This window comes from Aspergillus stella-maris, assembly GCF_047715825.1.
Source record: "Aspergillus stella-maris strain CBS 113639 unplaced genomic scaffold BDV14scaffold_16, whole genome shotgun sequence".
NCBI lineage: Eukaryota > Fungi > Ascomycota > Eurotiomycetes > Eurotiales > Aspergillaceae > Aspergillus > Aspergillus stella-maris.
Window position 1 is genome coordinate 62,181 of NW_027396810.1, and position 27,990 is coordinate 90,170.

Below are 27,990 nucleotides of genomic sequence, written 5' to 3' on the forward strand. Positions count from 1 at the left end.
TTCCAGTACCCCACGGGGAATTGCCAAAACGCGGGGTCGGAGGAAATGAGGCGCTTTAACCCTAGTAACCTCGGTCTCTGTTGGCGTCGTTCGGGTCCAATCGGCGCTCGCTCATTAGCCATCACACGGCCGGAAACTAAGAAATTGATAGATGATTGCTATCCAGTCATTTCTATGCACCTCTGGACATGGCCAAAGGCAATCCAAGGTCGGCATAGCTGACTATATTGCTGGGGAGCACGAACGGTTGGAGTTCTGGGACCCTTTCGCATTCCTCCTCTCCATGCCTGAGGCACCGACTGAAGTACCACCGCTATTAGACTGCAGGTTGGCAAGTCAACGTGAATGCAAGAATTAGGCGCAGAAAATATCAAGGAAAATGTTCACTAAGTTCGTCGTTTCCGCGTCGTTGACGGTCGGGGTGCTGCTACCGTTCTACGTACCGTATGCGAGGTCAAGGAAGGTCGCTGCGGGTCAAAAATATATATCTGGCAGGTATGACGAATACACCCCAAGAACTTTTAGAAAGAACTTGAACGACTGACTTGGATCAAGACCAAAACGTCGGCTCATCATGGGACCGTATTTTCACCTCTACTAAAGACCGGTCTCTACCTACTTTTGTACTCCACCACTTGCTACCACGTCTAACGAAGAAACCACGACCATACCAGTCTCCTTTGAAAGTTATGTCTTATACTACGATGCCATGTATTGGACCTAATTTCATCCACCATTTTTCATTGTTCTTGATCTCGCAGAAGTTCGAAATGCAGTATTGTGCTTATCTATGTACCATATTTCATAGGTAGGAAAAATTAACATGTCATTCAAGGACTGCTACAGCAACCACGTAGTCATAAAAATAATCTTCATTCACATATCTCCAATGCTTCCGGATCATTCAGCACGCGATTTATATAAAAGGCAAAATAACCGAACTAGGATACTCCCCTCCGCAATGAACAAAGTGCTTCCCCCTATTCAACTCATGCTCAGGCCTAGGCTTCGACCATGTCTTGTACTCCGCAATGCTCGGAAACTGGGCAGAGACCCTAACGCTCACCGTCTCCCCAGCATCAAAGTCAACTCCCATAGACCAAATGCCAATCTCAAGCTTGACGATTTCGCCAGGCTTGACCTTTTCCTGCTTCGTATGCGGATGAAAGGGGAATTGCGGGTGGATGCTCTTCTCTGCATTGAATGCGCGATGGGATGCGCGCAGGATACCGGTTGAGCCGAGATGCAGGTTCAGACTGGCTTGCTCTTTTTCGGGGATGTCGTCGATTGATTTGACTGGCGTTGCGTGGAAGGGAAAGTTGAGGTGCATCAGGGGTTTCCCGTTCTTGTCTTTCTTGCGGATGATGACGAAGACGGTGAAGTCGTCGCGGTCTTCGCAGGACATATAAAGGATTGCCTTTGGAAGGCCAATAAGGCGCGATGGCTTGTCGAAGGTGTATGAGAACTCAGCAAAACGAGAAGAGACCTCGGAGTCGTATGAGACTTTCTGGTAGTTCGAGACCCGACTGTCATTCAATGCCCCATTCGAAAGGAAAAATTCTCGATACTGCGTACTTGGCGCCGGGAAGTCTTCTAGGACAATATTGTCGATGGCCTCGCGATCACCGAACTGCAGCGCAGACCAGCGGACCTTAGGCGTCTCTCCCCAGCTATTCTCCTTCCCCTTTAGATACCGATCGAAGAAGAGCATCAGCTCGTCCATCGACTCGGGGCAGCTATACAGCTCATACCACTCCTGCTTACTCCCCCACTGAATCCATTTTTGATCATGGGGAACCTCCAACCACCCCCTAACAGAACCCATCGTATGGATCGAACTGACATCGGATCCTCGAATGTAAACCGGACACTTAACCTTCGTCAGATCCGCCCGTTTATCCTCCCAAAACGGACTCGACACCGGGGACCGGCGATACATCTCCTCCATATCCTCAATCCCGGAACTCGCCTGGCCACGAACGATCTCGTTTGTGATGAGGTCAAAGTTACTCATTGAAAACCAACCACCTCGGCAAAACTGTTCACGGTAGATATCGCCTGATCCTTCCCAGGGCGCAATTGCTTTCAGACTTGGTGGCTGCTGCGCCGCAATGAACCACTGCGAGATTGCGAGTGCAGAGTTACCCGCCATTCCAATGGATCCGTTACACCAGGGCAATTTGGCGATCGCTTCGACAACATCGTACCCGTCTTCGGCGTCCTGTTCGCCCATTACACCGATCAGGCCATCACTGTTTCCCGCGCCGCGCGTATCGACGCTGATAATCGCGTATCCCTTCGGACACCAATGCGCTGGATCCAGTCCTTCGAATTTCTCGAGCCCACTCAGGTCAGAACGAGGGACGCAGCAGTTCCAGACGCACATGGGTAACATATCAAGCGCGCTATACTTCTTGCCATAAAAAGACCAGCTAAGAAGAGCGGGTATTTTCTCGTCGGTTTCACCCGGGCGATAGATATCAGCGTAGAGACGGGCGCCGTCGCGCATAACCAGCTCAACGTCATGATCAATGCGGATTGAGCTTGTTAGAGGCTTCGCGTTGAACCCGTTCCATTTTGGTGGCAGGACTTCGGATTTGCCTGGTTGGAACTCGACGTAGCCGTTTTCGCCGACCTTAGGAGCTTTGATGCGCTTGTAGGCGGCTTGGACGGGGGGAGGCATGTTGGCGGTTGTTGCTGTGATAGGATTGTGGCAATTGAGCTGGTATACCTCATACAAGAATAGGCTTCATAACGCTATTTGAAGCTCCCCGCAGGAACTACCTCCCCACATTCGAAAAGCAAGCTGTATCCCGAGCTAGCTCCAGCTCGACCTCGGTGCCCTCAGCCCCACCATCTCGGAGGCCATGCGGGGGTTCGCAGGGGGTTCGGGGCGCGCCGAGCCAAGACAACAGCCCCGAAACATCGAGATAGTCCCCCGAAAACCAGATGGATGTGGCAATGCCCAGGCTACGGGCGCTACTTAAGTGATTTTCAAACACCCACCAGAATGACCACCAGCGAGACCGAAGACAACTCAGTCTACCCTATCAGAGTACTTTACACTTCGCCCTAACTTGTCGATACTTCAAAACCCAAAATGTCCACCACAACAACAATCCAAGAAGCCGCCGCCGCCACCAATGAGTCCTTCACCGTCAAGGACTTGGTAGACTTCAGCAACAAAACGTATAATGATTGGCGCGACGAATTCCATCGCAACGGGTGCGTCGTGTTGAAAAACGTCATATCCAAGGAAAAAGCAGCCTACTACTGCTCCAAACAAATCCAATGGCTCAAGAACTTCGAGCTCGGATTCGACGAGAAGAATCCGTCTACTTGGACGGCCGAGCACCTGCCTGTCTCGTTTAAGGGCGGGATGTACTTTGCGTATGGCTCGACTCATGAGAAGATGGCGTGGGAGGCTCGATCCGAGCCCGCTGTTATTGACATTTTTGAGAAGTTGTGGGAGACAAAGGAGTTGATTTGTTCGTTTGATGGGTTGAACATTTCAATGCCGAATCGCACGGATCTGAATTGGAGTCCTTGGCCTCATTGTGATCAGAATCCGGATCGGAAGGGGTATGCATCCCACCGCCTCCCTTTCACAAGGTAGTACTGATGATATGATGTGCAGCATGCAAGCCGTCCAAGGCCTCCTAAACTTCGCCCCCAACGGCCCCAAAGATGGCGGCCTAATGCTAATGAAAGGCTCCGCAAAACTCTTCGATGAGTTCTTCGCTCAAAAGCGCGACGCCTACGACCACGAGGACGCACCCCCTCCCGAGCTAAAATACATGGACCTGTTCCTGTTCCACCAGAAGGACCTGAAATGGTTCGAAGACCGTGGCTGCGAACTCGTCAAAATTAACATGGAGCCCGGCGACTTCGTCCTTTGGGATAGCAGAACCATGCACTACGCCTGCCTGCCGGAAGGAGACCAGATTCGGCATGTGCAGTATATCTGTATGACTCCTAAGCGGTTTGCGACTGAGAAGGCGTTGGAGTTGAAGAAGGAGTGCTTTGAGCGGTTTCTGGGAACGACGCATTGGCCTCATTGGTATGATTTACCTTTTATTATCTGTTCTTGATGGAGTTCGAATACTGACGCGTGCAGCAACATCCGACCTGCCGCTGAGAAGCCTATGCGCGATGGCAAAGTGTGCCCTAAGTATCGCGAGGAACCGTTTGAGAAGCCCGAGTTGACGGATACGGTGTTGAAGCTGGCTGGGGTTAAGGCTTACTAGTTGCTAGAACTTTTACATAGTTGTGAAATTATATGGAATGCTTTATTTAAACCATCTTGAATTCCTCGTATGCCATGCGTCGTAGGTCGCGTAGCCCGCTGTAGGGAAATGGATGTAGGGCTAGGAGGGGATTCCGTGATGCTTGCGATGACACGAACTAGGATACTCGGGCTAGCCGAGGTATTCTCGTCAAAGTTAGAGTGCCAGATTGAGTCCAAGGACGTTCACCGAGCTTACTCGGAGTAGTCTCTATCTCGGTGATCCCCGCTCGGCTGTCCCCAGGTAAAGGTAGCCACCGAGAAGAGATGACCTCCGAGGCTTGGCCGAATCTTAGTGGTCGGTATGCGGGGGAGGCGAGAAGCTCAGAAGCTAGGGCCAGCTGTCGCTTCTAACTGCTGGCAATCCCATGTCGGTAGTGTGGAGTGATTCTGGGGTTGTCGTTCTTGGTAATTCTGGGGCTCCTATTGGCATCCTGGGCGTCAGCATATATAGCATGTGTCGTGGTTGTGTTCTTTGTTCTCTACAACCAGCTCAACGGCAGGAGGCCATCTTTGACAGAAGCCACCACAATGGCAGACGCCGTCAAGAGCGACATTACTTATGTCGAGCATATCGAGGATGGAGGAGTCGCACCCACGAAGGGGAAGGTGATGGGCACGGTCAAGTTGACAGAGGGGAAGATCGTGTATATTCCCACACCGACGGCTGATCCTCGTGGTGAGGATTCCAACTTGAGACTTTATATGCTGGGCTGACAGAATAGATCCGCTGAATATGGCCATCTGGCAGAAGTGGGTTGTCCTGGTCGTCATCTCAATCTGTAAGCCCACCCTTCCCTTTGGCTTCGCCTCTCCACTAACGAGGCAGTCTCGACTCTCGGTCTTGCCCTGGTAAGTGGCTTCGGCGGCCTGCTAGGCTTCTACATTCCAGGATACGAAGCAATTGGGAAGCAGTACGACGATATCACGCACTTGATGACGTATCCGACGTTGTTCATGGGGATTGGAAATCTTATCGGTATGCCTCTGGCCATCGGTATCGGTCGACGTATCGTCCTGCTGGTGTCTACAATTGTCCTGGTTGTTGGCGCTATACTTTGCGCGCTCGAGCAAAACTATGAATGGCACCTTTGGTCCAGATGTGTTGTTGGCCTGGCGGCTGGACAGAGCGAAGCGCTTGTGCCTATGATTACGCAGGTATGATAAAGGGTCTTTGCACCTTCACCAACAACATGTTGGAAGACAGCAGAGCTAATAAGAGGGGTTGTCGGTCAGGAAATATTCTTCCTCCACGAACGCAGCAAAGCCCTCATGGGCCAACAAGCAATCCAAGTCTCCCTAACCGCCGTATGGGTTTTATTCGCCGGAGAGATTGCGAATGCTATAACACCGCAGTGGTGGTACGGACTTGGAGCGGCGCTGGCTGGAGCTCAACTTGTCCTAGCGTTCTTCTTCCTACCTGAAACAAAGTATGAGCGGACACTCGCTAGCTTCCAGGAAGGTGAGAGTGATAACATCACCGACTTGGATGAACACGGTGTCAAGGGTGATGGGAAGAGAGATGGTGTCTGTACCGAGCGACCACCATTAGACTTTCAACGATATGCACCGAGGACATGGAAGTCGGATCTTCGCCTGTGGGTTGGTACGCCGGATTGGGTGAAGGTTTGGGAGGTTCTACGAGTTCGTTCCTCCTATTCTCCATCCGTCTCAACACCAACGTATTAACATTATGCTGCTGCAATAGGACACCTTTTCGCTCCTCCTGTTTCCCAACGTCTTCTGGGCTCTATGCTTAAACGGCCTGACGATCGGAACAAACATTGCAATTGGCACAACGTACGCGAACATTCTTCATGCACCGCCCTACAACTGGCCGAACAAATCCGCCTCGTACGTGAACTGTGGGCAGATTGTCGTGGCTCTCCTCGCCCTTCCCCTGTTAGGTCACGGATCCGATTGGATTGCAAAGTATTACGCGAAGAGAAATAACGGACTCCACGAGCCCGAGACGAGGATCATCTCTCTCATCTTCCCCATTATTGTCGGCACATTCACAGCTGCCAACTACGGACAAGCAGGGCAATATCCCGAACAATACCACTGGTTCGTGTATGTATGGGCAGTCGCAGCGTACTACTTCTGCTTCGTCGGCGCAAACATTGTCGCTATAACGTACCTGCTGGACAGTTATCCGGCTCGAGCCGGTCCGCTCCTGGTTATTATTTGTGCGTTTAGGGGTATTATCTCTTTCGGAACGAGTTATGGAACTGCAACTTTCGTTGAGAGCCATGGGTATGATGGGGCTTTTGGTACGTTTGCGGGGTTGACGGCTGCGTTGGGGCTTTGTGGTGTGCCGGTTTATTTTTGGGGGAAGAGGATTAGAGCCTTTACAGGGAGGTTTGCGAGGGACGAAGTTGTTTCTTAGGCGGATTGTGAACAGCAAAATATGGATGATGATACTGATATGTTACTGGTTGGACGGCGTGGAAGCCCTAGGTTGCAGGAGGTCGTAACAGCTCGTCGTTAATGAATACATTGGATGATCATGTTTCCTGAATATCGCGACCCCTGCGATCCAAATCGTCGTACATTGAGCCTTGCATCCTACACCAAATGTCACTAGGCTAGTCTTCATGGTATCACAACCTGCTCCAGCAGCCAGGTACGATGTCTGGACAATGAAGCAAATGGACAGAGCCCGGTGGGGGTGGGCCATCCCCCGCCAAATGTGCCGTTTATTGTCCACACGGTCAAAGAACGTGCGCGATATTTATCCGGCTAAGAAGAGCTCCATTTAGCCTGAAGGGATGTGGTTGGTGGCAAGGTTGTGATCGACAGGACCTCGGATGTTTGCATGCTCTTCCCCGCATAGTCTCAGGCTATATAGATAGCGCCTCCTGTCAAGACCGAGGAATCCTCCTCGATTAGAGCAATTGGATTCACCTTGTAATTTGTGAGCAAACGACAGAGACCACCATGCGGTCAGTTCTTCGCTTGACAGTCCTTTTTGCCCTAGGAGCAATATCCTCGACCCTTGCCTCAAAAGAACGAACCTACACAAACCCCATCCTCCCAGGTTGGCACTCCGACCCCTCCTGTGCGTACGTCCCAGAAAGTTCAACATTCTTCTGCGTAACTTCAACATTCATCGCATTCCCTGGTCTGCCACTATACGCAAGCAAGGACCTCACGAATTGGGAATTGGCAAGCAATATCCTTAACCGCCCGTCCCAACTGCCCGACCTCGCAGAAACCACAAATCAGCAGGGTGGCATTTACGCGCCGACCCTCCGGTACAAAGACGGGAAGTTCTACCTTATTGTTTCGAATCTAGGCCAGCAGATCAAAGGCCTCGTCTTTACATCTACGGACCCCTACGATGATGCAGCTTGGTCGGATCCATTGGTTTTTCCTGTCTACGGCATCGACCCTGATATATTCTTCGAAGACGACGGAACCATCTACGTCTCATCGGCCGATAGTAACATGATCCACCATTACTCCCTTGACCTAAAAACCGGCTCAATTGGACCCGTAACGTACCTCTGGAACGGCACAGGCGGAGCCTACCCCGAAGGCCCACACATCTACAAAAAAGACGGGTTCTACTACCTCCTCCTCGCAGAAGGCGGGACGGAAACGAACCACTCTGTTACGATGGCGAGGTCAAGGAATAGGACAGGGCCGTGGGAACCTGCGCCGAACAATCCGATTCTCACGAATAGAGGGACGGCCGAGTACTTCCAGACTGTTGGGCACGCGGATCTGTTTCAGGATGATAAGGAGAATTGGTTCGCCGTTGCGCTTTCGACAAGGAGCGGGCCAGAGTGGGTGAATTATCCTATGGGACGGGAGACGGTTCTTACAAGTGGTATTTGGGAAGAAGGAGGGTGGCCTGCTCTTAGACCTGTCAGGGGCGTTATGAGCGGTCCTCTCCCCGCGGAATCAGAGGTTGAGAATCCCACTAACGAGCCCGAGCATCTTACCTTCTCTCCTGGCTCGCAAATCCCGAAGCATCTGGTATACTGGCGGTTACCGGATGAAACAAGCTACATTGTTTCGCCAAGGGGTCACCCGAATACACTGCGCCTTACAGCGTCAGACTTCGGACCGAGTTATAGCAATTCGTCTGATACGACCCCTGTTACGTTTATTGCGCGGCGCCAGACGGATACATTGTTTAGGTTTAGTGTTGATTTGAATCTTCCATCCGCTTCAGAAAGTGTCGAGGCGGGAATAAGTCTCTTCTTGACGCAGGAGCAGCACGTTGATCTAAGCGTAGTTGATGTCCCGAGACGCGGGAGGATTATCCAGCTCAAGACGACAGGGCGTGGCAATTATGATGGGTCCTTGTTGAACGTTACGATCAGGGCGCCTAGCGAGTGGCAAAATGGGACAGTCTCCTTGGCCGTGGAGGCGATTGACGATGAGACCTACGCGTTTTCTGCGTTTTTGGCTGGTGATGAAGGGAGTAGTATTGATCTCGGGACGATCAATGCGAGGGTGCTATCGGGTGATACTGGCCGTTTCACAGGTAAGAGCGTTGCTCGAATGTTGTCGCTTCAGTGCTAATGAGATATATAGGCACATTGGTTGGCGTCTATGCCTCGCAGGCTGGAAGGAGGAATGCGAAGGGGAAAGGATTCGCTTACTTCTCCAACTGGTTTTATGAAGGGTTGGGTCAGAAGGTGGATTACGATTTGATTGTACCAAGCTACTAGGGGCAAGGGCTACAGATTCTATGGCTTCAGGCTGCTAGAGGCCCTGACGATGAGAGGGAGGTATGAGAGCAACGTCAAAGATTTACTTGACCATGGTAAAGAATATTGATGAGTAACGTACTGGATGGCCTAGAATAACGACTATTTGGTATCGATGATAACAATGTCCAAACAAAAATAGCACACTATGATAGCGGGTTGCTGGTAATTTGGTCAAAACACGAGACTGGCGAGAACACAAACCTGTCATTTCAATTAGAATTCTAGGGAGCTCTGGTGGATGTCACCTATTCCAAGGACAATCAGTGTGAATAAGCGCCTGACTTGGAATGCTAGCGCTATCCATAGACCATTCCGTGCTTGGCACAATAGATTGATCCCTAGTGTATTCAAGCGTTGTTTAGATAATTTCACGAACTTCCTTAAGAGCACGCAACGCCTTAGATGCAGACGCGACCTCTCCCTCGCAGTTCTCGCGCGCTGAGACATTCAGGATATCAAGGCGCCGATCCCATTCATCGAAAACATGGAGACCCATGATAATGGTTTCTCCGTAGGGGTCTTGCATGGTTGTAATAGATTCGATGCAGGGGTGCGCTTCTGGAGGTTGAGCCTTAATGACTTTCTTCAGCTCTGCCTCGGCGATTTTGGCTGGTTCATGGCGAGGTGATTCTGCGCGGGTTCCATCTGGCAGTGTCGCGAGCCAAGTCATGGCTTCTTCGTGGGCTCAGTCGAATGCAGTGCCCTTAATGTCGGGGTTAGTACCATCTGGTTCAACAAGTGGAGTACTCGCGTACGACAGACCGCAAGAGCGACAGGGGAACATGTGCCTCTCTGTCAAGCAAGAAACACGAATGCTCTTCTTACAGACGGGACACTCGGGGATTGGAAGCGCAAGTGAACTGGTCAGACCTGGATCGGATCGTCGAGAGTGTAAATGAGGGAACTTGGTGCGCCCGTGGATCATGCATGTTGGGCAGGCGGGTTTCTTGCAGAGGATGCAGTTTGCGGATAGGGGTGTAGTTGTCATTTTGATGTTTCGTTGTGAGATTTGTTATTAGTGTGACCTAGTAGAAATGCTGTGTGTCTGTATTGGGATATTCTGGGAATATTTATAGGGCATCGTGCCAGGTTTCTCTGAAGTTGGCAGAGTGAATGTGTATGGGAGTCGTAATGAACAACTCATGGACCACAGGTATCTTTACATTATGTCATTGTGTCTCTGTTCCGGATAGTCATGCAGTGTATACCGCTTGAGTATGTCAGACGCTTGAAGGGGGAATAATTCACAGGCAATTTACCCTAAGTCACCCCACAGCCGACACAAAACTGATGGAAGGCTGACCTGCCACTACTGAAAGCCAGCCCATGGCCGCCCATAAAGCAGACTTTCAAAGTCCTTGTACTTGCTTTTCCCAACGGTGAGCCTATTTCACACCGAGATCAGCGCATTATCTGCAAGCGGATCGAAGCTTGTCGATCGTGGCGATCCCCCGTGGAGAAAAGCTGGATGGTTCGTTGGATCCGCCCGGGGCCTCCCTGCTGGGTTTCCATAATTCAACCCAGATTTTGGGAATCCCATCCAGTTCCCACTCCCCAGAGCCCTTGCGTCATTTTCCCGCCTTTGTAACCTTTAAATTGACGTCCTTCCTCTTCCCTTGCCACGAGGGATTTTCTTTTAGCAGCATCACTGCAAATATGTCTTTCAGATTCCGGATATCTGTCACCACTCTTCCACTCATCCAATTCCTCCTCCTCTTACTCCTCCTCCCACAATCGCTCCTCGCCACCAACTATCCACCCTGCATCCAATCATGCATAACCGCCAACCCCAGCAACTCCTGGTGCTCCGGTAACGAAACCGGCCGCGCGCAAGAGGAATGTCTCTGTCGAGGGTTACAGGGACAGCCGATTATCGAGTGTATACGAAATTGCACGCCCAGTGAACAGTGGGACTATGCCGGAGATATATCAGATACGTGTCGCGAGCGGTTGTTTCCTGAGGCGAGGGAAGATGATGATGACGACGCCGATAGTGAGCGTTCGGATGAAGAAGGTATTGCGCAAGCTCTGGATGTGAATGTTATGGTGGTCGGTCTTGTTGCTGGACTTTCGATTATGGGAACTCTATCATGAGATTTAATGAAATAAGGGGATTGGCTATTTCGAACCCCTCCTTGGGGCCGTCATTTTAAGTGGCGAGATGGACAGATTCTCTTCCCGCAGGTTGCTGATGGGTCGGGGAAAGGGCAAGAAAAACGGCACCACAAATGTCAACGTCGATCGGGGTTCTCTCCTCATCGACCTAGGTGATGACTCCTTCCATCTTGGATCTGGCTACGTGGACATATGATTCGTGATACGGGGAACAGTGGTTTCCTGATGGTTTGTGGGCGGGCTAGAATCTCATCGCGCATGACTTGACCGAGCTCTGGGCTAAGGCCAGTGCAAGAACAGCGTTGTTGGTGTTTCAAAGTTGTGAAAGGAGCTGTCCCCGCCGTGACAAGGGAGCTACCCGGAATGACATATAGGATAGATTATTGCAGACGTGAATCTGAACACAAGAGCTGGATCGGACCACATGAGAAACAAAGATGAGATTCATATCGGATATTAAACACAAATAAAATACTATGCAATACCAGCCACCTCGGGGTCCACCGGTGCCACTTGACAAACATAGGATATTAAGGGAATAGTTGGAACTATTTTCTTTGCTCGACTTTGGCATGCTCGACTAGGAGTTGTAGGACCTGTTCACTGTAAGACCCTCTATACTCCACATGGGACCCCGTCCGGTATGTCTTATAATAAAAAGCCTTTGATCTTTCTGCCGGACTTCAGCGTAAGTTCGCCATTCTCGATAGCTGGAAACTGCAGCCCTTTACTCCACTTGGCACAAAGTATCTCGTTCAATTCGATTGTGTGGAGCTTGATCAGGTTGGCTCTTATAAACGTCACAAAGTCTATCGCATTCACCGTATTCAATGTTATGTCGCCGAGACGGTGAACCTGGAGAGTATCGCGATGGTGTTTCAGAAAACTTGACAGATCCGTTCCTTATAGTGACCAATCGAAGTTTTGTGGAAACCCTATTAGTCGCCAGAAGTTTCATCATCCGTTTATAAAGCTTGCGTAGTCGGGACCATCCCTTCATAAAAGCTTTTCCTGGCAGGCAAGACATGTCAAGGCCATCCCCATCCAGGGTGTAGCAGTCACAGGCGCCTCGCCCGATGGGCTCCTTAGAGAGTCGAAGTTGATACTAAGATCATTCAGCCGACGACCAGCGTCAGCAACGATATTGGACAGGAGCGCAATTATATCATGGAGAGAGAGGAAAGGATAGTTCTCCGGACCGATATCCTCCTCCACATACTCTCCCAATTCTGACTCGGAATCCGAATGAAAACTCTCGCGTTCCCTCCAAGGCCTATACGGTCGGGGCCGACGTATGGAGAAGCTCGTACAGTTAATGAGACGCTCTAGGGCAGCCTGCCAACGCTGCGCTGACGCTTGTGGGAACACAAGTGGGCCAGTGGCAAAGTCACATCGTTGCCAGGAAAGGCCCTCTCCGGAGTTGAAGCCGTCCTCGGACTTTGCTCGAACTGACAATGTGCGACCGTAGGGTGCCAACCGGCTATCGCGACTAAGCTATTCAATTTCCTTAAGCGATCGGGCGGAGAGGTTGGTGTTTATTTTGGACACATGCCGCTCGCCGAATTGACGGAGGGTCGCAAGGTAGATGCATTTGCATGTCTTGGGGAAGTGGAGAAGGTCTTCCTTTTCATCGGGGCCCAGAGAGTCGGCAAATCTACTCACGAGCTCGGATGGAAGTCGACAAAGCGAATCGGGCGAGTAGTTGCGCTGGCAATTGGCGTCGTCGATAGTGAGGGACTGTAGGTCTGTCTCTGACTAGCCCGCACCCATGTTATATTTGTGAGTAGCTAGATAACCCGAATACTAGTAGTAAGGTGGATGATTTCTTGACCGAAAGACCATTAACTGTACTATTAATATTTCTGAGATCAAAGAACGTACCCGTCAAAGAAGGGCAGGCGCATTGACAGACCTATCGATAACGCATTCAGCAAAGCCCTTTATAGCAAACGTCTTCATCACATGGAAATATGCACCTTGATGCTTTTGTTTTCCACCAATCGCTCACACCATGGGCTGCCCTGGTCATTGTGGTATTCGTTCTATGGACCTTTCGGTTCTGGACCTCTCTTTAGGTACTGCATCTGTTGAACTGAGGTCTCTGCAAAGTTCGGATATATGAAATCTATCACGACATATCCCTTCTAATCTATATCTATGTTCCCGCTCACTTATTTTTTTTTACTCCGTCATCGTACCATTAGTAGTCTGAACCAGCACCCTGCGGTACGTAGTCAAGGGAATAGCTCCCTTGTCTTTCACTTCCAGAATCAAATGCAGCAGCCAGCAACCCGACGGATTCTCGCCCTTGCCATTACAGCTGGTCTCCTCATCTGGGATATCAAAGCGCACTTGCTGTCCATCATCAGATGTCTTAAGGTCCAAAGCCGGCACTTGACCCGCAACATTCCAGTCATCAGACCCCGGTTCCTCATACTGGAACCACTTGTATGTAAGGTCATCATTGTCAGGGTCATACGTTCCAACCGTGTCAAGGGTAACACTCGATCCAGTCTCCGCAGTAATCCTCAACGGAGCCAAACTTTGACTCCCATTAACAACGACAACAGGATGATGATTACCCTTCGCACTCTCATTCCCAGGTGGGAGAGACCACTGCATCCGCGCCGCAAAATCCATCTGGAACGCCTCCCTCCAGCGCCAAATAGACGCATAATTGCTCTTGAACGTAGCGTTATTAAGTCCCACAACCCGATCCGCAGCATCGCTCCAATGCCCGTAGTTATAATTCACCTTGGAATATCGTCCGCCCCAAGATCCATACCCTGGGTTCTCGGACTCGCCGAGCCCGTTCTGGATCAGGTATAAGAAAGTAGGCGTGTCGCCTTCCATGATGTATTTGTAGTCCGGGTACGCGACGCTGCCGTAGGGTTCAATCTGGATGTTCTCGGCAAGCCACGGTTTAGAGACAGTGGTGGTATTTGCGGCGCCGTGCTCGACGCCGTAGTATGTTTCGCCTGAGATGGCGATCCATGAGGCGAGACCGTATTGGTTCCAGCCGTGCGTGGAGGAGATGTAGAAGATGTCTGGGTAGTTTGTTCTTATCCAGGCGCCTGTGTCGTCTTGGTCGGAGATGGCGTAGACGCGGAGTTTTGAGCGGAGATCAGAAGCTCGGTCGGATGAATAGGTTTGATGGATGTATTGGAGGGCTTGGGCGAGGACGTTTGTTCCGCCCCAGGCTAGGACCCAGAGGGGCTGAGAGGAGTTGGATTGCAGGCGCTGGATGAGGAGTTTTGCGCCGGGGCTTAGGGTTGCGTTTGGTGCGAGAGCGGTCATGCCGTATGTCTGTTATTGTTAGCATCAAAACTGGCAGAAGCATGGTGACCACATACCTCAGCGCCCTTTCGCAGGATACTTCGGAAGTACTCCGCTGGTGGATACTGCGAGTCTGGCGGGGCATGCGTGTTCAGGTTATCCGTGACATTGCCGTAGGCGTTGATGACATGGAGCATGTCCTCTGGGTAGACGGCATCGCGAAGCCAGGTGGACGTCACAGCGGCGAGACCCTCAGTCTGGAATTGATTCGAGTAGAGGAGATAGCGCGTCAGGGATTGCTGATCATCAGGTTCGTTGGAGATGTCGGAGAGGATGAACACGCGGGGTTTGGTTGGGTATGATAAGAGCGAAGATGTATTGACATCCGCAGCACCAGCAACAACGTGAGTTGCTAGCGTGCAGAGAACGCTCACTTTCAGAAAAGATCCAACCATCTTGCGTCAGGATCGTGTGTTCAAAGGCAGCTGCCAAAAAAGAACACCAAGTCAACCCGGACATGAGAAAATCGGCCCGCTTTATACCTACCGTCTACCGGACTGGTGCTCGACCGGTATTGGAACAAAAAGACTCGGACCGGCACAACTCCGGCAACTATCTTTCCCAGCTTGCAAAACCCCGGGACGGTGCCGTCATGCAGGGAAGTTCTCCGAAAACTCGCGGGACGCACCCCACAGTCTTGGAGCCATGTGGGGTATCCCTCCACGGGGAATGAAACCCGGTGATATAACTGGTTGAACTACCCCCAATAATGCCGTTTAGCCAGGCATATTAGGAAGGGCGAGCCATTGGCTGCCGCTCTGTAATCGGGTTTTGCAGGGGACTCCGAATGACCCAGTGAGGTGGGTTCGGGGAGGAGAGAGCTGTGCTGAGGCTTGCAGAATGACGTCGATAAACTCAATGCCAGGTTGTCTAACACTACGTAGGTGCATAAGTAGGCATCCTTTGACCAAGATAATTTCGCTGGCCGTCAGCTCGTGACTATGCCGGGTTAAAGGTGACCAAACGCAAACTTTTCTACAAGCATCCATGTTTTTCATAAGACAGCAGTTAAAGTTTCATCATTGCTATCAAACACGGCGTTAAGTTCCTCTGAATGGAACCGCCGCTTGCTGTGGCAGTTCATCATAATCCAGTTAAGAATAACCCAAGGCACATGACAAAAAAAAAAAAAAAAACAAGAAACTTTTCCGAGAGATCCCACATAATCGCAACAATCTACTTCAACTTCAACTTAATCTTCTTCCCATTCGGCCCGATATACTTCGAAACATTCCCCTTTTGCGAATACAGCAACGCACACACCGGCGGCGTCGAATGCTCAAACTGACTAATCCAAGCAGAATCAAGGATTGTATTCCCACCAACATAGATCGCAAACCCCACGACCGCTCCAATGACCGGGATCATATCAGCTGCAATAGGCAGGATCTGAATCATGAAGGAAATGATCTGTTTCTCCAAATCCGTCGGCGGAGGCATGTACGTCATGACGAACCCAAACTCGGATTTGACGAGTTGCGGGTAGTCGATGCCCGCCGCGGCGATCTTGGGCGTGGTCTCGCCGTTGACTTTATACCCGGATACGGTGTTCTTAGTGACTTTGATATCGCGGCAGGGAAACGCGACGACCATGTTCCTGGCGTAGAAGTCAATGGGGAAGCCTGTCCTGCTGCCGTCGCCGCCGGATACGTTCTGGTAGCCGACTTCTTTGGCGCCTGTTCGCGTGACCATGTGGCTTGGTAGAGTCAAGTAGCAGATGAGCTCCCTGACATCAATCCGTAACGTGAGGCCAGGATGCTCAAGACCTAGACCGACTTGTGGTGAGGGTGAAAAGTCGATTTGGCCGCCGAGTAGACAGTCGGGCTGGCCTCCTGGAGAAGACAGTAACGCCACTCGGTCATCGAATGACCATGGCTTAAAGTCGGGATGGCCATGTATTCGTCGTTGGTATGCGTCGCCGCCTTCCAGTCAGGAGCCAGCCATTCTCGATACTTTTTCTTCTGGTATTCCACTGCCGGGCCCCTACCCCAATTGGCCGCTTCTTGGCTCTTGGGGAAGTAAACGGCTTGCTTCATCTCGAATTCCTTAACCAGTGTGTCCAGGAATCTGTTTCTGTTCGCTTCCGATTGACTGGCGAGGGACTTGATCGTAATGCCTTTGAATGCCGGGGCGGAGCCAAAATTGGCATACCGCTGCTCAACTTCCGCTCCAGTTGGGACCTCTTTGAGCGTCTTGGAAAAGTCCTTGATCCATTGCAGGAGCTGCTCTTTAAAGAAGCTTGGGGCCTCTTGGATCAGATCATCTTGGTCGACCTCTGCACGATAGAACTTCGGGTTGCGGCCAACGCGTCCAGTTTTTTCGCTCTTTCCAACTCCTCTTTGGGCCCATTGCCGTTTGATTGTTTGATCCAGTTATCGAGATCTTGCTTTGCTTGTTTTGAGGATGAATCTTGGAAGAGCCGCTCGTCGGAAGGTAAGCCGTCGCGAATTACCGACCTTTTCGCCTAAGATCTTCTTCGTGAATCTGGTGGTATTCTGAAGCACTGGATGGAGCTTCCCATTGATGACACTTCGCTCGGGCACGATCTCAAGCCCTGCCTTCTCAACCTGGCCTTTGAGCAAGTCTCTCTCAGGCTGGGAATACAGACCCGGGTCGTACGCCCGCGCAAAAGGGAGGCGAATGTAGCGGTGCTTGAAGTCTAGGCGGACAAGTTGCACCAGCCCGTCATACGGCCATGGCATGTCGAAGCAAAGTGGGAAGTAGACACCAGGAATCCCATAGGTCAGGTCAATCCCGACAAACCAATTGTCTGGCTCGGGCATTGGCGCACGGATGAGAAAGGCCTGCAGGTCGCGGTTGAAGAGACCCTTATCCTGGTGAAGAGTATAGGTGCTGGATATCTCGCCAGGATCCTTTCCATACATGATTGATATCTTTTCAAAGCTGTCCTTGGCGCCGCCCACTGCGAAGCTGGTGTGTGGATGCTTTTCATTGGGACGCTTTTTCACGGGCGCATTCAGAGCGAGATCAATATACATCCCCGAATAGAACGTTTCTTCCTGTTCCTTCTTCATCTTCTCCCGTGGGACATTTGGTGAGACCTTGGGATCTCTGTACCAAGCGCCCACCGACTCCTTGGTCATCCAAACAACGCCTTCGGAGTCTCCAAACATGTCAGCTGTGTCTGTGCTAGGTACAAATAGCGCCGATTGAGGGCGTGTTCGTAATGCAGAAATTTCGCATGGGATAAGCCATGTCCGGGCAGGTACGTAACGCTTCTTTATAGAAAAGAACGCTCTCATGAGGTCATCATCACTTTGTTCAGACGCAGGCGCGTACTGAGCGGATCATTCCCTGCTTGGTTCGAGTCATCTGTCAAAACGATAGCTGGATCCAGCATTCTCTTACCAATAGAAGGCGTGAAAGAGGGGCAGAATCTTGATGTTGACAGCAGAAGCAGATATTTCCTTCAGCAGCGCCACCGGGTATTGCTGAACTTCATGCCGTGCAACCCTCCTGGACATGCAATGCCTGTAGGCCCTGGGATGTGGATATCGAGCATCTTTCAGCGGTCCCAATTTCTTGGAACGGCTCCGTACTTCGTTGCTATGGCAGGCATCCAGTACAGAGTAACAGCCTGGCTTGGAAATGTACTGTGCACCGCCACGATCTAGTTGGTTAAAGCATACTAACTCGGAGTAACTTGAGTCTGGCTTCGCGTGAGCTCTTTCGTGGCTAAGAGCATTTCGGGATCGAGATTTTCCTCGTGCCTATAATGTCTCCTTTGCAGGACAGATATCAAAGCTTCAGCGAGACCTCATTCACTTGGCAGACCCAGGACTTTTGAAAAGCATATTCGGAGTCGCCATGACGCTGCGGGGTTGACCATTACAAGCATATGAAAGGACCATCATAGATCGATCCAGCGGGGCCAGCAACAAAGCGCGATCAGTCTATGCTGAGACCAGATCGCAAGCAACATCCCAGCAATTCAATTACGCGGCCGGAGATGTGACATTGCTTTTTAACGCCAGATCAGGTAGGTAGTCCCTGCACCTTGACGAAGTTGGTTGCAGGTTTCACGCAAGGTTGCCTAACATACTTCAACAAGAACTCAGCACAGAAGGCCATAATGGCGCGTCAAGAACTTACTGGGATTAGACTCATTATACTACCACGAATCCCACTGGGTAACACGAGGAGACGCGGAGATGGCTCGCCGCAAAGCCATCTATGTCACTGTTGCACAGGGGAAAAAAGCAAGCACAGGCCCGGCATATTCTCGGCGCCTCGCGGAGTCAGCGCTGAATTCCCACCTTGTGAGATTGATTCCCTAAACCCATTCCAGATTGGCCTGTTGGTAGTGGATTTTGACGCTCAACAGCTCGTTGACACATTGTTCATACAGCATGCTGCTGATCGCATCACGCGGGTGCTTCCATGACTGTGGTCTTATGATATCAACGGACGGTGTGTTTTTAGCTGGGCAATAAGTACTATAAATGCTCTTTTCCTTCTTCATGTCTGTCACTATTCTCAATTGCAGTGCAACAAGTCTTGTGGGGTTGCCGTGGAACGTTCGGGCTTGTCACGCAAGAATATATATGCTGGGTTATACCAGCAAAGCTTAGAACAGGAAAATGATCACATTGTCCTGGACTGAATATTAAGTGAAGCATATATTAAGCTGGTCAGAAATCACTGCCCCCGAAATACCACACAGTCATCCCCAAGCGTTAAGAACCCGCAATTGAAGTCTGCAGTAGTTCAGAGATAGCTTCTTCAAGTTGGAACAGCCGCCACCGACAGCCGCTCAAGCGTGACCTCACCATGGACGCAGTAAGCCCGACCAGACCTCAAATTCGAGCATTCAGAGTTCAGACTGGGATTCCACAGTCTGATGTCCTCAACGGGAACACCGTAGACTGCGGAGATCATGTCACATGTATCCCCTGCTCGAACAACGTACCACTAACATGCGTTAGCAAGTGGAATTAAAAGCAAAGAGCCGAAGTGAAACGAACTTCGTAGCATTGATCGGTAGTTCCGCTGGTTGTCGGCGCTGGCGCAGTCGTATACGTCGCAGTGATGGTAGTAGTGATCGTTGCATCCCAGTCTCTCGTCGGGAGAACACAATACCATAGCCCTGGAACGAGATTGGTACATTCATCATCGATGGACGGGTTGATGTCCTCGAAGAGCTGAAGGCCAATGCTGAACCGATCGGCGATCGAATCACAGTAATCACCGCGCCTGACCTGGTAGTACTCACCGCAGTTTCGAGTCGTTCCGCGGGGTACAGAGCCCGGTGGCTCGACTGTTGCCGTTGCGTAGGCAGGGCCTGTTTTACTGGCAGTGGCAGTAATGGTGGTGACAGTATTAGTCGTGACGGGGGGGTGTGTCGGCGGAAGAGCCCCTGGTTCAGCGACGCATATCTGGTCACCGGCAAGCAGATTCGTGCAATAGACATTCAGGAATTGGTTCCATTCAAAGAGAGCATCGACGGTAATTTCGTTATCCTCGGCGATTTCGACACACGAGGCACCGATGTGCACGGGATAGAGCTGACAAGAAATAGGCAGACAAAGGGTTTGGCCAACTATACGAGGGTTAGCCATGTCTTGGAGGGCAATATGGGATACATACCACGGAGGTTTGCGCAGTCGGACCGAAGATCATTCATGAAGACCAAAGATCCTCTTGGAATGTCATGAGCCCTTGCAATACCTGCGCATGTATCGCCAGAGACAACAGTGTAAAATATATTGGTGACGCATGCATCTAGGTCCCATCGATTGTACCCGGGCTGCGCATTACCCTGCAGGGCTAGGAGAGCTGAGACCAAACCAAGAAGCTTGAAGATTGCCATTGTAGAAGTTTGTTAAGAGTCTGTATCAAAAATGATTTTAATCGGCGAAAATGAGGAAAGTCGCTTGCTTTTGAATCGTCTCTTGGCAAGGCGGCAGCATGTCTGCATGATACTTTTGGATCGGTAGTATTGGTGATCTTGTTGGTATCCGTCTTGTTGTGTAATGTGCGACAACAAAAGAAGGCCAGAGTGCCACAGAGACCGGCATAGGGTACCTCAACCGATCATGAAGAACGCGGGTGTTTGTGAGTATCAGGGAATCACGGTGTTAGGTCACTCGCAGCGCCTTATATCAGTGTCGCAGCACAACGAATTTTCCGCCACAGAGGGAGAGCGGACATTGTATACAGCAAATCTATTGATAACCAAGATACACAAAGGGATATAGCAATGAACGAACCTGCGCATCATGATGACAGTTTGATCGGGCTATTGTTCGAGAATCGCGATTTATTCTCCTCATACAAATAGGGTGGGCGGCCTGCTTAGATGACGAGGAGACCTGTACGGCATCGAAATCTTGATTATCTTCTGAATACCCGTTGTACAAAACCGGGAAGGGCTGCAGCGACACCCTTGATAGTTCTCTGTACTCCCTATGTCCCCGCAATGGCTGTTGCACCCGTCAAGTGCTGAGCGGGACCACTTGGTGGACAAAGTCTGGTACCAAAGGTCTGGGAGAAATGGGGCGACGTGACTTTGTTAGACCTCCAAGACACCTATTCAATCGTTCTAGGTGAATACAAGCCCTAGAGAGGGACTAGGCTTATTGATGCGATGAAGTTTGCCTAGGTTAGCGGAGACTGGGGATCTGTACCTGATCGTCATACAGCGCGGCGCGGGGAAAGGCGATGTGACCCCGCGTCATGGGCATGAAGACAATTGCATATCGCTCCCGGGACAAGTAAAGGTTGCATTGTATATTCCAGCCATTTATTGAGAGTAAGAGATGTAACCGGGAGAGAAGATCACAAGGAGATGGACGAGCTGCCCTTGCGCGCCAAGAGGTCTGATCTTGTTTGGGACTAGTGTGTTTAGATCTGACACGTGACCAGGCTCTCCTTCTATGAGCGGCAGAGGTGGCTTCTTATTGGTGGATACCAGCTGGGTGACTAATCGATATAAAAATGAATGAATATTGAAGGTCTTGCTCTTCTAACTACAGTCTGTATAGAGCTTATGTATCTGGCCAGAGGCCTCATTCGACCCCAAAGAAGAGGGGTAATATGATATCATGTATCCTTCTGAAACGATAGGCCACATCAGCGATGTCCGATTGGCTTAGATAAGTAATCCAAGTCCACCTTGGTTGACACCTTCCTTTCTTGCCGTTGTGCACAAAGACACTCTGCCGCTGTGGCATCGACCAACCGGCCCTGCCTCGTTCAGCTGATGTCTGCAAAATGGAGAGGTCTGCGAGATCTTGTATTGACCTCCCGTCTTCAACATCACTCTTCTTGCACCCGATTCTTGATTTCTACCTATGAACTGTCATGGTCACTTCCCGGCCACACTGACCTGAGGTCCCCGTACCGAGAAGCTACAGTTCAGGTCGCACCGGAGACCTTGGAAAACTGCAGTTGGCCGACCGTTATCGTTTAGATGTTGTCTACCTATAAAGGGTCTGTTGTTGGCACTGTGTTCGTCAGCCTTGCCACAACGGTTCCACCAGACGAGGAAACGTACCATCCGGTAGTACTGTCCTTTCAGTTCTAGCAGCTCCTCGTGCGTTCCTTTTTTTTTTTTTTTTTTTTTTTCCGTTATCGTCACCCCGCAGGTGTTATCGGCATCCTGAAAGACATAGATACAGTCGAGTGTTTGAACAGTGGACAATCGATGCGTCACGGCGATAATTGACCTGTTGCCCACGCCTGTCAGACGTTTGAGCGATGCGCGTATGGTCTGTTCAAACTCCGAGTCCGAATTTGATGTCGCTTCATCGAGGATTTGTAAGGATGGCCCCCGGACCAATGCACGCCCAATGCAGAGACGCTGCTTCTGCCCACCGCCGAGAGAAACCTGGGCGTTTATGCCCAGCGCGGTACTATATCCATCACGAAGCGACGCGATGAAATGATAAATCTCCGCATCCCGACATGCCTGATCTACCGATACACCCTATACGTCATCTTCCGAGATGTCCGGTCAATCTCGAATGGTCCTCGCGAATATATCTTCTCTTGGTTAATCAACGTGACTGGACGGCGATATAAGTGTAGTCCATATTTCTGAGGTTCCGGCCATTGAGCAGGAGTTTACCGCGGCCTGGCTTAAGAAATCCCTCAAGCAGCCAGATGAGCGTCGAATTCCCACACCCAGGTGGTCCAACAATGCCAATAAGCTTCGACGTCGTCTCCGGCTATCTTAACCAGGACGCCAACAAGCCCGGGTTGTCTGGATTGACTTTCTGGTTCAGGAATATATTTGTAGCATGAGGTTTGCCCATGTAAATGACAGCTCGGGTCCTCAGGTCCTGCGCGTTTTCTCTCGTATTCTCTCCGTCTAGTCTTTTCATCGTGCGTTCTCGGGCCACCATTCAGCAGCGTCCATATCCTTTCCATTTACTTAAATGCATCCACCTGTTGGGAATCCAGAATTTCAGTTAACTGTTCACCCATATCCCCTGTCAGCCTTGTCTATGAGCACCTTCCTACGCTTGAGACTTTCCACCTCAAACGTGCTCATCCCGTGACACCACCCGCACGTGTCTTCGCGGGCGCCGCTGAGCTCCTGCCAGAATTGGCTTCTGGAGAGCTTCATAACACACTCGACCAACCACCTATTCTTCTAATTCTGCATGAACCATCCCCAGTTCAGTCTCTGGTACCACTGCTCGCACCCCATTTCTGTCTAAACTCTCCGCTTTGAGAACAGAGAACTCAGCACCATGGTGGAAGTCGACCCTCCCTCGGCCGAAGGCAGTCCGCTCGCCAGCAATGAGACAGCGGTTGTCGAGAAAAAAACAGGTAACTAATGCTGTTGATGGGATTGTTCATCATATAATCTTTGCCTTGAACGCTGGACTGACTTTCTCGCGTTTCAGAAGTCACCAATCTGCCTGCCCTGCCTGCAAAAGTCCTGAGCTTGATCACCACCCTCCTACATGACCACGACGACAGAATCAATTTGGCGTCTGCTTGCCGTCAGCTTCGTTCAGTCCTGATTCCTTCTGCGTTTGCCTCTATTTCAGCGAACATCAATTCTCCGTGGGAGCTCAGTACCCTTGTTTACCTGTTTCTCGCAAACAGCGGCTTAGGTGCGGCGGTCAAGTCACTTTCGCTGACAAAGTCCAAATGCAAACAATCCGGGGAGCTCAAGTTCGATGAAGATCGGATGGATCCTGTTCTCAGGAATCTGGCAGACACAAAACGACAAGCAGGCAAATGGCGTGACAGCCTCCTGGGACAGAGTCCCCGTGATAAGGAACGCCAGAACGACGCATGGGCTGCAATCCTGTTGACTCTTTTCCCAAACTTGGAAAATTTGGAAATGGACTGGGCCCCCCCACGAGACTACCGGGTTCGCGTCATGGAGACGGCCATCAATCGTAGTTATCCTCCTGATACCCAACCGCCCTTCCGTCGTTTGACCCGAGTTGTGATACCGGCTTGGAAATACGGTCGGTCTCCATTGCTCGCATCGGAAGCCCTTAAGTTCTTCCAGACGCTGTCTCTGCGCGAATTCTCGTGCCATGGAATCTTGGATGACTTTATGGACAGGGCGCCGGGGGACAAGAAGGACATCACACCTTACACTACCATTACCCACCTCACTCTGCGCCACAGCAACTCCGACGGTGGTTTTGTCGAGCTGATTTCGGCGTGTGAGCGGCTTGAGACGTTCATTTACGAGAATGCGTCTTTTCTTACCATGGGCGAGCCTTGGAACCCACCTGCAATCTACAAGTCGCTCCTCCGGCACAAGAGCAGTCTGACGGAGATACAAATCTACGACAAAGGTGGTCCTCGTCCGATAGGATCTCATGAGCACGATTATTTCGGCTCTTTGGACGAATTCCTAGGCTTAACCAACTTGAGAATACCAGCGGGCAATATCCTGGATTGGAACATGAGTACCAAGGAGTCGCGCAACTGGTTGGGCGGTGTCTTGCCACCAGGCTTGCAGTCGCTCTCAATTGATGGCTTCAACAAGTGCCCAAATCCTATCTGTCTTATCGAGCAGCTCGAAGATCTCATGCGTAACAAGTTCCTGGGCTCGCCCCTCTACCTCCTGGATCAATTAGAGATCAGGGGTTCGTTCTTGGACTGCACTTACTATAAGCCCGGCGAGCCGCTGTCGAACTTTAAGTTTATAGAACGCGGAATGCAGGCGGCTGCGGCCTTGCTCGCGTTACAATGTTCCTCTAATGGAGTGGCCTTTACTGTCGTCGACTCCATGATGGAGAACATTCCAGGATGTGAATCGGCATTAGTGCCAAAAGAGTGTTACACTGAACCACTCCGAGCCTTGTCTCCCAGTTTTTTCTAATTTGTTTTCATTCATTCGCCCAGCAGTTGTTTCACCCTTACGTTGAACTCAGCTGGCGGTTTTCTGGGCTTCTGTGCATGTATCGTGCCTGAGCTGTGTCTTAGCACATGGCCGCTGTCTTTATGTACGAGTATGAGTTTTCTTTCTCTTGCATACCCTAATGGATCATATTTACAATAAGAAAAAATCACTCTCATTAACTATCAAGAGTATATGTTGCCGTTTTCAACAACATCCAACATATTTTCGCCGATATATACGCCCGACCCGTAGCACGCAATACCCGTGACCGGGGAGATATATATCTCGTCGCAGACGAAGAGAAGAGAATCCCCTCTGATGCTACAACTTTCCCCACCTTCAAACCCCTCTGGGACCTCATCTTGTACCCAGAACTCAAATATAGCTAGACCGAAGCGCGATACTTGTTTTCCACCTAGGTAGTCATCCTACAAGCTCCCGCCTCTCTGGTTCACGGTAGTGAGGTCTTGGCGCGCCCTAAAGAGACGGGAGTCACGGGACTAGGGGCGGACTGGAATGTAAGTGCTAAGGATAAATAAAGTGGAGCCGACCTCGCTGTGCATTAACGCGAGACAGAGCTCAAACCTGGCCATGGGACTCCGTACACGTCGAGAGCAACAATCTGGGGTCAAGCTTCACCCGGCCGGTAAGCACACTAGCAATCTATGCCGACGGCAGGACAGAGATGGTTGAGGTGGAGACGGTCTTTGACCCCGGGCTTGGCGGCGGCGTTCTCCTATGCCTATTGGTGTGTCGCCGCCCCTAGGGTTTTAGTCTGGCGCTAGATGTTTTAGCGTCTAGGGGTCCCCAATCCACATGGATGATGTGGATCCATAGGTATGTCGAGAGAAAAAGAATGGAGTCAGTCATGGGATGGAATCTGGGGCTGGATGGTCTGATTCGGAAGGTATAGTGGCGAAATGTACGGGATATCCGAGATGGTTCATTACGCTCAACTAACTAACTATTCATTGACATATTCTGTACAGCTTCTCCCCCAGAACGAACCAGGCTAGACCCTCCCCTCAACCTCCACATGCGCAGCCCCCTCCTTCTCCATGGCTGCCAATGCTGCGTCGGGGTCTTCCATGGCATGAGGCACAAGCTGGTCGCCAAACAACTCATCAATCTGTTCAAGTGTCCTCCCTTTGGTCTCGGGAAAGAAGAAGTAGTAACATATAGCAGCAATCAAGTTCAGTCCGAAGAACAGGTAAAAGTACTTGAAGCCGACATTGTCGAGCGCATTGGGCGTGAACTGGGCAAAGACAAGATTGACCGTCCAGTTGGTGAATGTGGTCAGGGCGTTACCCAGGGCGCGGACTTCGACTGGGAAAATTTCAGCGGGGTAGACCTGCATTACCCCTTGTTAGCACTAGCACGTATATGGAAAGTAAGAGGAGAATCGTACCCAGGAAATAATACCGACGGGAGTATAGAAGAGACTGAACACAAAGTTCATCGCCACCATACTCCGCAGCTGGTTCTCGTTGCTCTGGTCCATGTACTGTGCTTGCACGGCGTTTACGAGCAGTGCCGCCCCGAGGAATAATGCTGAAATCCAGAGTGGCTTTACTCGTCCGACCTTGTCGACCATGTACAGACCGAAAGTGCAGTAGACAATTGAAAGCGCTCCACTGATACCGATGATCATAAGAGAAGTTTGGTTGTCGATGCCGAGGATCTCGTAGATGCGGGGGCCGTAGCTGTTCACGAGCATTAGCTTCATTCCCATCCTGAGACCATAGTAGAAAAAGGCATACTAGTTGATAACATTAATGCCTGATAGAGGTCCGAAAGCTTGAACACCACAACCAAGAATCAATCGTTTCCTCCAGGACGGCTTGGTGATGATTGCCTTCCACGAAGTGTTGCCTACCGCGCGATCGGCAACAATAACGTCGCGAATCTCACGGAATTCGAGCTCAACCGTATCCGCAGATGCGCCCTTGCGTAGCCGGGTGAGAATAGCTTTTGCCTCCTCGTGCCTGTCCTTCTCCATGAGCCAACGGGGCGATTCGTCGAGGAACCAGATACCGGCAATAAGGATGAGGCCGGGAACATTCTGAAAAGCGAGAGGGAAGCGCCCTACACGAGTTAGCACCTATTTTGGTCAGGCAGGGGCAAAGGGATGGAGAAAGTACAAGAAAATTGGTTCGTCGAGAAAGAGCATCCGTAGCCCAACCACTGGGCAACCAAGAAACCCCATGAAAGCATCCACTGCAACAGACCAGAAAGTGTAGCTCGCCACTTGGGCTCCGACAGTTCAGCCGCATACATGGGGATAGTTGAGGTGAGCATACCCACAGCGACACCAGCAATAAAGCGGCCGATAATGAGCATGGTCATGTTGACTGATCCCGCTTGTAGGGAGCATCCGAGTATGGAGACAATTGAGCCAGCAAGAATTGTCATCTTTCGCCCTGCCCAGTCCGCGCCCGCCATGTTGACGATCGTACCGAGGATAGCACCTCCTTGGAAGGAGGAGACAATGCCGCCGGTTACGGTAGCCGAGGGGTTCTCGAAGTAGTCTGCGAATGTGTCAAGGGAGATGGTCGAAGTGATAATACCGCTGTCATAGCCGAAGAGGAAACCTAGAGGAAGACGACGATTAGCCTGGCTGGTGATAGGGATATGTGTGCAGGTGGCACAGCGTACCTCCCACGGCTAGGAAGACAGCCGAGAACACAGTCTTGAAAGAGATCATGATTATGGGGCTGCTTATGGCTAGAGCTGGTATGAGGAACCTAGAAAACCATGTAGCTGGGCGAATACTGCCTTTTATACCAGACGCAGGCCTTCCAGGATCCAAAAACACTAGGTCCGATTAAGCATTCCTGGACACCACATGGCACTGTCCGGGGATACACGGGGAATTATACCCCGAGCTGAATGAAAGAAATATAATCATGCCATGCCTGAGCACCTACCGCGGCACCTAAGCGAAGCCGATTCAGACCAGTCGGGGAGATGTGGGGGTGATCTGGGGAGGTCAAAGTAGGGCTTGGGGTAGTGGACAATGACTCGGGACTTCCGATGCAAACCGGCTATCATTCCCTAGACTCACGCTCGGGGAATCAGTGACCGATCGTCCCATTCGAGTGGATCCAGGTGACTTTGTCTTAAGGTAGAGGGGTTGGAGCTTGAGGGGTCAATTCACTTTTTTATTTTCTTGTTGCATTTCCTTTCTG

General features: G+C 50.9%; 11 protein-coding genes across 11 annotated transcripts; 5 read left to right on the forward strand and 6 right to left on the reverse strand.

Annotated features, from left to right (window-relative positions):
• Positions 1 to 916: 916 nt before the first annotated feature.
• On the reverse strand, positions 917 to 2,683 carry BDV14DRAFT_207708 (CocE/NonD family hydrolase; the record flags this gene model as incomplete). The annotated part of the gene is made up of 1 exon (XM_073775196.1): positions 917 to 2,683. One exon carries the CDS (start codon positions 2,681 to 2,683, stop codon positions 917 to 919), a length of 1,767 nt encoding a protein of 588 aa, XP_073629864.1.
• Positions 2,684 to 3,100: 417 nt separating this feature from the next.
• BDV14DRAFT_198367 (uncharacterized protein) lies at positions 3,101 to 4,247 on the forward strand (the record flags this gene model as incomplete). Its single annotated transcript, XM_073772927.1, has 3 exons — positions 3,101 to 3,582; positions 3,638 to 4,060; positions 4,118 to 4,247. 3 exons carry the CDS (start codon positions 3,101 to 3,103, stop codon positions 4,245 to 4,247), a joined length of 1,035 nt encoding a protein of 344 aa, XP_073629865.1.
• A 569-nt stretch (positions 4,248 to 4,816) lies between these two features.
• On the forward strand, positions 4,817 to 6,674 carry BDV14DRAFT_198368 (major facilitator superfamily domain-containing protein; the record flags this gene model as incomplete). The annotated part of the gene is made up of 5 exons (XM_073772928.1): positions 4,817 to 4,964; positions 5,011 to 5,067; positions 5,115 to 5,443; positions 5,522 to 5,929; positions 5,994 to 6,674. 5 exons carry the CDS (start codon positions 4,817 to 4,819, stop codon positions 6,672 to 6,674), a joined length of 1,623 nt encoding a protein of 540 aa, XP_073629866.1.
• Positions 6,675 to 7,225: 551 nt separating this feature from the next.
• BDV14DRAFT_207709 (glycoside hydrolase family 43 protein) lies at positions 7,226 to 8,970 on the forward strand (the record flags this gene model as incomplete). Its single annotated transcript, XM_073775197.1, has 2 exons — positions 7,226 to 8,783; positions 8,834 to 8,970. 2 exons carry the CDS (start codon positions 7,226 to 7,228, stop codon positions 8,968 to 8,970), a joined length of 1,695 nt encoding a protein of 564 aa, XP_073629867.1.
• Positions 8,971 to 9,370: 400 nt separating this feature from the next.
• BDV14DRAFT_198370 (uncharacterized protein) lies at positions 9,371 to 10,000 on the reverse strand (the record flags this gene model as incomplete). The annotated part of the gene is made up of 2 exons (XM_073772929.1): positions 9,371 to 9,687; positions 9,736 to 10,000. 2 exons carry the CDS (start codon positions 9,998 to 10,000, stop codon positions 9,371 to 9,373), a joined length of 582 nt encoding a protein of 193 aa, XP_073629868.1.
• A 668-nt stretch (positions 10,001 to 10,668) lies between these two features.
• On the forward strand, positions 10,669 to 11,106 carry BDV14DRAFT_198371 (uncharacterized protein; the record flags this gene model as incomplete). Its single annotated transcript, XM_073772930.1, has 1 exon — positions 10,669 to 11,106. One exon carries the CDS (start codon positions 10,669 to 10,671, stop codon positions 11,104 to 11,106), a length of 438 nt encoding a protein of 145 aa, XP_073629869.1.
• Positions 11,107 to 13,169: 2,063 nt separating this feature from the next.
• Positions 13,170 to 14,858, reverse strand: BDV14DRAFT_207710 (uncharacterized protein; the record flags this gene model as incomplete). The annotated part of the gene is made up of 2 exons (XM_073775198.1): positions 13,170 to 14,433; positions 14,481 to 14,858. The coding sequence occupies 2 exons, from the start codon at positions 14,856 to 14,858 to the stop codon at positions 13,309 to 13,311; spliced, it is 1,503 nt and encodes a 500-aa protein (XP_073629870.1). The 3' UTR covers positions 13,170 to 13,308.
• A 781-nt stretch (positions 14,859 to 15,639) lies between these two features.
• Positions 15,640 to 17,597, reverse strand: BDV14DRAFT_198373 (uncharacterized protein; the record flags this gene model as incomplete). The annotated part of the gene is made up of 3 exons (XM_073772931.1): positions 15,640 to 16,295; positions 16,334 to 16,738; positions 16,916 to 17,597. 3 exons carry the CDS (start codon positions 17,595 to 17,597, stop codon positions 15,640 to 15,642), a joined length of 1,743 nt encoding a protein of 580 aa, XP_073629871.1.
• A 1,582-nt stretch (positions 17,598 to 19,179) lies between these two features.
• On the reverse strand, positions 19,180 to 20,293 carry BDV14DRAFT_207712 (uncharacterized protein; the record flags this gene model as incomplete). Its single annotated transcript, XM_073775199.1, has 4 exons — positions 19,180 to 19,395; positions 19,449 to 20,023; positions 20,071 to 20,205; positions 20,242 to 20,293. 4 exons carry the CDS (start codon positions 20,291 to 20,293, stop codon positions 19,207 to 19,209), a joined length of 951 nt encoding a protein of 316 aa, XP_073629872.1. The 3' UTR covers positions 19,180 to 19,206.
• A 2,887-nt stretch (positions 20,294 to 23,180) lies between these two features.
• BDV14DRAFT_198375 (uncharacterized protein) lies at positions 23,181 to 24,781 on the forward strand (the record flags this gene model as incomplete). The annotated part of the gene is made up of 2 exons (XM_073772932.1): positions 23,181 to 23,259; positions 23,337 to 24,781. 2 exons carry the CDS (start codon positions 23,181 to 23,183, stop codon positions 24,779 to 24,781), a joined length of 1,524 nt encoding a protein of 507 aa, XP_073629873.1.
• Positions 24,782 to 25,814: 1,033 nt separating this feature from the next.
• On the reverse strand, positions 25,815 to 27,506 carry BDV14DRAFT_207714 (sugar porter family MFS transporter; the record flags this gene model as incomplete). The annotated part of the gene is made up of 5 exons (XM_073775200.1): positions 25,815 to 26,153; positions 26,211 to 26,505; positions 26,563 to 26,887; positions 26,944 to 27,393; positions 27,458 to 27,506. 5 exons carry the CDS (start codon positions 27,504 to 27,506, stop codon positions 25,815 to 25,817), a joined length of 1,458 nt encoding a protein of 485 aa, XP_073629874.1.
• Between the last annotated feature and the right edge of the window lie 484 nt (positions 27,507 to 27,990).